General features: G+C 34.9%; 1 protein-coding gene across 1 annotated transcript; it reads left to right on the forward strand.

The window, feature by feature from the left end:
• The first annotated feature begins 298 nt into the window (after positions 1-298).
• LOC136209147 (uncharacterized) lies at positions 299-7,401 on the forward strand. Its single transcript, XM_066000529.1, has 7 exons — positions 299-470; positions 959-1,154; positions 1,257-1,337; positions 2,296-4,118; positions 4,247-4,414; positions 4,739-5,397; positions 6,433-7,401. The coding sequence occupies exons 4-7, from the start codon at positions 2,307-2,309 to the stop codon at positions 6,452-6,454; spliced, it is 2,661 nt and encodes an 886-aa protein (XP_065856601.1). The 5' UTR covers positions 299-470; positions 959-1,154; positions 1,257-1,337; positions 2,296-2,306; the 3' UTR covers positions 6,455-7,401.
• Positions 7,402-8,181: the final 780 nt, after the last annotated feature.

An 8,181-nucleotide genomic window follows, 5' to 3' on the forward strand; every position in this document is an offset into this window, starting at 1 on the left:
AGTCAGTAGCAATCAGTTAAATTCAGTAGTATTTCGTTCAATTCAATTCAATTTAGTTGGCTCTGTGTCACGCGGATTTCGGATATTTTTTAAAGTATAAAAGAAGAAGATATTTTTGTCTTTTCACCCTCTCTCCTTCCTCATCCTCTACTGATTTACTGATTTTGGCCAACTGTTCTATTAATTTTGCCTTCTTTTAAACATTTTGGCCAACTGTTCTATTAATTTGACCATTCATGAAAGCTTATGTGGCAGTCATTCATTTGGCCAAATATCTAAATTCAAAAGCACAAACATAAAATTGGTTTTGCTCAGTATCATTTTCTTCACTGTATCAGTTCCTCTTTCCGCTTAGCCTTCTTTCAACCTGGCCAGTTCATGGCCATGACTGTTCGCACCTGCAATCATAACTAAACTCATCCGCTCTAACCCTTGGATGTATTCATCCAAGTTCCAATGGCCGCAGAGAGGTGATTTTTCTGTTTTCTTTTTGAATTTCTCTCTCTGCTTCTCTTTATTTAAACTTCCGTTTAGGTTGAAATTGGCATTAATATGTATTTGATTACCATATATTCACTCGTTTTCATGTAATTGAACATATATACATATTTTTATATAATTCTTATCGGTTTCAATTCAGTATTAGGATATTAGCAAGGTCAAATAAATTAAGAAATAAGGGTTTCAGATAGAGAGAGAGAGAGAGAGATTATTATGATTTTTTTTTAAAGAGGGAATAATGGCTTTCAGTGACGTTTATGAGGAATGAAAATAACGGGTTGATTTAGCTGAAGGACTCCTATGGTTAGTGTTAGATCTAGAAGACGAGAAGTTCAAGTTCAACGATGAGCTCGACAAAAACGATTAGTTGTTTGTTATGTGGATTCTCCGTTAAAAATGGGTTAATTGAGTTGATTTTATAAGTCTTGAGGTAACATTGAACTATTGATGTGTTTAGGTGTGAATTTGAGATTTGATGAAAAAATTGGGGGAGGAGGAAGATTCCACAGCAAATTTCCCGTTTTCAGCTGCCACAATTAAACATACCTAATGATGAATTGGGTCTAAATTTGCATTCTTTCAGCTTTGAATTCAATAGTTTTGAATGGTCCACAGCTCTTTGCAATCATCTACCACTACCAAACCAAAGCTCTGTAAGCTGTTTTCAGTATTTTGATCCATTTGCACTTTGTTGCTTTTTATTGTCTTCTGATATTGTTAATATTTTATTGACTGTTGGTTCATGGAATTGATAGATGGACTGATTGTTTTCAAAGGCCAGTTGGGTAGAGATTGATGATTCTTTCTGTTGCTACTTCAATCTCTGCAGGTCAAAGGTAAACCAGTCATCCTTATGATTAGATCGAATAGTCCTAAATTTGAAGTTTAATTCTTTGCTTATCATGTTTAAGAATATGTTTTTCAGTTTATACTTTCTTTTGTGTATGTTAATTGCTATCTTCTTATATGTTCCACTGAGTTTAAAATATTTCATCTCTTCTCTTTTCTTTCCAAAGCAAAGCAAGTGAATATTGAATAAACGATTGTTGTTGTAACTTTTATCTCTTCAATGTCTTCAATCGCCCTTTGATAGCTAATCCACATAATATATGCTGACCCAGATAGGGCAAACAATGAAAGTTACAGTTAGGCTTTCCATATCTCTTATAATTAGCCCAACACAGGCTACTTCTCTTGTGGACTAGCTGCTATGCGTTAATCAATTTTTATGTTCTTAGACTGCAATAATCAATTAAGTTGCTTTCAAATATGTGTGCGTGTGTGCCTCCTCATGCTTCTTAATTTGTTTAAGAATTAAAATGTGATTTAATATCATTTATTCTTGGGATAAGGTACTAAAATAGGTCTATGGTTTTTGGGGAAGTATCAACTTAACGGAGTAATATGAATGACGTGTCACGTTCCGTTATTGAGGCCTAAATTGGTACCATTTTTTAAACGTTAAGCCTATATTGGTGCTATTTTATACGTGGTGCCTAAATTAATACTTACTCAAAAACCTTAGGCCTATTTTGATACCTTATCCCTTTATTCTTGTGGCCATCTTTATTACATCTTAAATATTATGTATTCTCTTTTTTTCATTTTCAATAGTATATATGCTATTGTTCTCTATTTAGCAACTGGTTTGAGGTTCAGAGAGTAATGGAAGTTGAAAATAGCAAGAAATCAAATTGCTGCAAGAAATTTTAAACCATTATTTGATTGATTAGAAGTATATTTTTGGTTAGTTTATGGGAGTATAATTTGATGATAGTTCTGTTAATCATCTAGATTTGCGTCAAATGGCAAGACATATTACAGAGGAGCTAGGTGGCTTACCTATTTCAATTGAATCTAACAAGATCAAGATCAAGATCATTTGGCAACAACTAAACTCAAAATTAAAAAAATTAAGATGTAGCTCAAATTGTATACCTCGATTTTGGCAAAGGGATTTACCAACTATAAAATCTGTACCAACTATACGAACCGAAGTTGAGTTATGTCTTCTGATTAGTGGCATGTTTCCTGAAGATTTCAGTATACCTATTGAAGATTTGGTTTTATATGGGATGGGATTAGAGTTGTTTCAAGATCATGATCATGACATGGGAGCGATAGATAGAGTCCATCGCCTCATTAAGACCATTAATAATGAAAGAACACATGACATTTCTTATCTTAGTCTTCTGAAAGATGAGTATGGCAATCAATATGTCAAAGTGTTGGTTGGTGGACGTGATTTAGTAAAGTCGATTGCCTCAAGATATCAACTAGTATTTGACCGTGGGACTTTAATTGAAAAGTGGCCAGAATCAAATGTGTATGAATATTGTTATGGACTTTCCCTTGTGCTTAAAAAAATTGGCGGTAGTCCTGTAAATTTGGAATGTCCAAATCTTGCTTTGCTACAACTTCAATATGGGGAAGATTCACGACTTCCAGCTGACTTTTTTGAAGGAATGAAAGAGCTTCAAGTTTTATGTTTGAACGTTCCATCACTGCCACAGTCACTTAATGAGCTAAGGAATCTTAATACATTGCATCTAAAAGTACTTAAGTCGAAGGATTTATCTGTTATTGGAGGCTTGATAAATCTAGAATTTCTTTCAGTTTCTACCTTACGTTTAACGGATATTCCAAGGGAAATGGGACAACTAGGTAATCTGAAGTTGCTTGACTTAAGAAAAATGAACCTCGCGTACATTCCACCGGGTATATTATCAGGAATGTTGAAACTAAAAGAGTTGTATCTACCATTAAGCTTTAGAAGGTGGGGATGCAATGCAACAGACGTGCATGATGATTATGATGAATGGGAATCAACGGAAGAGGATGATTATGATGATGGAGAGAGAATCAATGCAAACCTTAGTGAGATATCTCATTCACTAAATGCATTACAAATTAGCATACCAAAAGCTTCAATTTTGCCGAAAAGGTCACCGATATTCAAAAACATTCAGTGGTTTAGAATTCTTATGCCAAATAATCGTAAATATCAGCCATTTGGAAAACATTTAATAAATGAGTTGCAATTCACAGGTGATGCATGTCATATCAAAGAGAGTGGTATTTGTGATTTGTTGAGTAGAACCGAAGAATTGAGTTTGACGATGGTGAGAAATTTGAAGAATGTAATGTACCAACTAGAAGAATATGACTTTCCGTTGTTAAAGAAGATGATTATCTCTGAATGTGATGAACTAGAATATGTGGTTGATACAACAGAAAAGCAGATTCTACCAGAATATTATTCATTCTGGAGGTTGGAGAGTCTCCATCTATCAATGTTATATAATCTGAAAGAAATATGGCATGGAAGATGGATAACTTTTAGATGGTTTGAGAACTTGAGTCAAATAAGCATAAGGTTTTGTCATAAATTGAAATATGTTTTTCCGCAGTCAATTGCTAGAGGATGGATACTGCTCAAAAGTATAGAGATACTTGATTGTAATGAAATGGAGGGAGTTTTTTACGAAGACGAGGAGAATGACATCCCTTACTTTGTTGAAAAACTAGATTTGCATTCACTCCCAAAGTTGGTTGGTTTTTTGGTACACAAGGAAAATACAAGTGATGGCTTCAAACAGTCATTGACAATTAATGAGGTAAAACACCCAAGATTTCTCCTTATCTTTTACTTTCTTAAAGGATTATAAGTTTGGGCTACAAAGATAAAAGATCAATTAATTATAATTTTAGTGATAAATTACAACTGTGAGCTTCTCATTGATAGGTTGTGTCAAATAGCATGGACGGTTCAATTAATACCTTTGATGGAAGCATATCAAGATTGAATGAAAGTTGCATTGATAATGTGGAACTCATCTGTCCACCACCAATCTCAAAAAGCACAGGGAAACTGCAACAAAATGTTATCCAACAATTTTTTTCCAACAAACAGGTACTTATGCACTTCAATTTGGATTATTTGTAATTGCATATTTTATTAGTTTAGTTATTGATCTATTTTTTCTGCAAGAAGTTTTCAACAAAACTAAAACCGAGGGAAGAAATGAGTAAATTAAATGTATGTATTCAGGAAAATAGCAATATTCAAGTTAGGGAATTAGAGTAAACCAGAAGATTTTCTTTAAAATCTTCAATGAAAGGAGATAGTTGTATTTATAGGTAATCTTATGATAGATTCATTAATCCATTAAAAAAAATGTAAGAAACTTTTATTGATTTTTTGTAAATTTAATTTGCGAATTTTTCTTTTTGGAAGGTTTCACTTATCAAGAACAAGGATATAATTAGCCATACGGAGACTTGTTGTGCATTTTCATCGGAATTGATGGATGGCAAGTTAAACTATTTGAGGAAAGTCAAAATAGCATTCTGTGATTTGCTAAAAGTTATATTTTCATTTAAGGATGAGCATGATACTACTCAAGTGCTCAATTCATTGGAAGAGCTTGAGTTGTATGGTCTGCGGAATTTAACGCACATATGGTTTCGGATTCCATCAAAAATCATGGCATTCCAGAAGTTGCAAATTTTGAATTTATCAGAATGCCACAACTTGTCGTATGTTTTCTCACCTCAAGTAGCCAAGCTTTTGGTTGGACTACAAAAATTACAGATTAGTCGTTGTGAAAAGATGGAAGAAATTGTTTCGAAAGAGAGTGACAGTGACAGAAAAGTAATGGATAAAATATTCCCTCAACTGAAGGCCTTGGAGCTTCAACATATTCCTAACCTGAGAATTTTCTATGCTGGGTTTTCTGCAATGAATTTGCCTTTATTAGAATTTTTGAAGTTTAATGATTGCGATAAGATGGATTCTTTCTCTTACCGTTCATTGAAAACACCAATGCTTGAGAGAGTACAAATAAATAAACATATATATTCATCAACGGGAGATCTTAATGCAACTCTAAAACGGTACGTAAATTTTCTTTGCTTATACTTTTTGTTACATTGATGATATGATGTTAGCCAACACGCTTTCTTTTTGAAATCCATATATATTAGATGAGACGAAATGAATTACTTTGTTAATTAGTTTTTTCTACATTGGATATATTTGCATAAGCTAAATCATCAATATAACACTATGAATAATAAATTTGTAATTTGAGTTTTACTTTGTTTTGTTGTTGTTATGTGTTTGAATGGGGCATTTAGATGTTGACAAGGTTATTTATTTATGACATGGATAAGGGTCAATTTTGATGCCAAGGTTATTGAGGAAGTTCATTTTTTTCCTCATTGGCTCAATATTGTCCCCATGGTAGAAATCCTAGCTTAATTTTACATTTTTCCAAGGAATTTTGTCGCTAATTTTCATTGGCAGTTACATAGAAAAGGTAAAATTGAACTAGGTTTTCTATCATTGAGGGTAAAATTAACTAAAAAAGTTTTCTTTACCTTGGAAGCAAAATTGGGTGCTTTATATGATGAGGGTAAAATTGAACTTCCCAAAAATTTGGGGTAAATTTGACCTTCATCCGTTTATGACATGAATGATCCCAATTGATTTTTATATGGCTATTATTTGCTGCTTTTTTTTTCTTCTTCTTTGTTAAATATGGTAAAAATGAGATATCCATATAGAGTCATATAGACCTGGCCAATGTAAAACGGACATCTACCTATGTGTTGCTTATATATCTGTCAGATATTAATATGAAGTGGACCTTTAACTACCAGCTTAACCTTTTGGTTCAAACGGTTCCATGACAATATCCATTTTTCATTAGTCAGCTCCCGTGTAGACCGGGACTATTTTAGAATTTCTCCTTTTTACCTTTTCTACTCTATTTTGTGTATGCAATTATGATTAATTTATTGTATGAATACTTCAAAAATTAATTAACTTGATAATATTTATGAAATGATAGCTAAAGGTTACTGTGCTTGCGCTAGCTCTCATTGATTGAAACATTTCAGGCATACTTGATATCATGTTTCTTTCAGGTTGAAGGTTGCGAAACTGTAGAAACAAGATTACCTTGGAGCTTGGCTCTTCATGCTGTTCCACTCACATGACTAGCTGCTGACTGACTTGGCTTCATCTCTTTAACTCCATATGAATGGGTATCTTACTAACTGATCCACTTCAGACATAATCAGGGCGGAGCTAGGGGGACACGGGGTGCCGGAGCACCCCCGTCTGCTGGGAACCTCCCCAGTGAGGGATGGTTCAGTGCCCCTTATTGTACTAATTTGTCTGTTTGGGGGCGCAATTTGCATCCGGGCAGTTGAAGCCCAACCCTACTGAGCTGGACATATATATGTTTTGCCATAGCCAGGCCAAAATGGCGCCATTTTGGCCTGTGGAGGGGTAAAAAGAATTTGCTGAGCCCTCAGGGACTGGGCTTGAATTTGAAATTGCACCCGCAGCTCTCTAAGGCTAGCACCGCCACTGGCCACTGGGCATAATGTTGTATATTTTGGCTATTCTTGAAAATCACCAGAGCATTTTCTCACCTGAATTTCTTTGCAATATGCATTTGTTAGCTACTTTTTCTAGTCATTCAGTTCTAATGTTAATTGTGACATCTGCCTGGAAAAGCATGTAGAAATTGTTGTGACATCTGTCTGGAAAAGCATGTATAAATTGTTGTGACATCTGTCTGGAAAACCATGTCTAAATTGTTGTGGCATCTGCCTGGAAAAGCATGTCTAAATTGTTGTGACATCTAAAAGCATGTCTAAATTGTTTGTTCGGTTGCTACTTAGGTGTTTAACCAATATATATATTAAGTTAATTATTCTTTCATTTTCAATAGCTTTTTTCAGATTTTGTCGCTGAATATTAAGGCTAAGAAGTGTCGTAGATTCCTTTTACTTGATTTTCTTTGGATCAGACATTTATATATTAGTTCTGTAAAACTTGGCATGATCAACTATAATTAATTTACGGAGCTTTTAATTTTCATTCTTCTTTTCCTTATCTGGTCTCTTTTCTATGATCTACATGTCCAAATTATTACTTTGTTGAGATTTTTCCTTTTTCATAATTCTACTGATATTGAACAGAACATAATTCTACTGATATTTTCCCTCGCCCATGGTGAATACTTGCCGACTAAAATTGGCAGCAATGGGCTGTAGAAACAAAACAGGCCCATTAATCCTCCGTCTGTTGAGAAAAATACATCCTGGAACCTCAGTTTGTGCTAGAAATAGACGTTGGGGGAGAGCAAACACTATAAATAGACCATCTCTCTCATCTGTAAAGTTTACACATTGTGCTAGTGAATCTACAAAACATTCCTACACACTTGTGGAGCTGTGTCATGGGCCAGGTCTTGGTTATGCCAAATTCCTGTGTAGCGCCGAGACTTGGGAGGCCAGCAACCCATACTGAAGGGCTCTATCTCCTATACATGACCAGTCAATTATTCCGTCCTGGAAGGTCCCTGTGTAGAAAACCTCACCCTAGAAGAGGTATGCATTATGGGCTATCTCGGAGCTCAAAGTGTTCATAAGGTTCCATCCCTATGTAGAGATTCGCCTCTCTTTAAGAATGCCAAATGGCCGACTCTCCTAGTCTCTAGTGGACTAGGGTGGATCGCTTAAGGAGTCCCTATCCCATGTAGTGTTCTTTATACCAAATCGACGCTCATCTCAACGACAATTGATATGTTCCATTTGCCACGCCATATCGGAGCTTCCTTGTAGCCTTGCCTTTACTAGGGGGACACTCTCCCCCACTTGGAG

The sequence above is a fragment of the Euphorbia lathyris genome, chromosome 10 (genome assembly GCF_963576675.1).
Source record: "Euphorbia lathyris chromosome 10, ddEupLath1.1, whole genome shotgun sequence".
Classification (NCBI taxonomy): Eukaryota; Viridiplantae; Streptophyta; class Magnoliopsida; order Malpighiales; family Euphorbiaceae; genus Euphorbia; species Euphorbia lathyris.

Coding starts and splice junctions, on each gene's coding strand:
- LOC136209147 (XM_066000529.1), top strand. CDS start 2,307: ATGGCAAGACATATTACAGAGGAGCTAGGTGGCTTACCTATTTCAATT. Junction 4,119..4,246: donor AGTCATTGACAATTAATGAG/GTAAAACACCCA, acceptor TCTCATTGATAG/GTTGTGTCAAATAGCATGGA. Junction 5,398..6,432: donor CTTAATGCAACTCTAAAACG/GTACGTAAATTT, acceptor TGTTTCTTTCAG/GTTGAAGGTTGCGAAACTGT.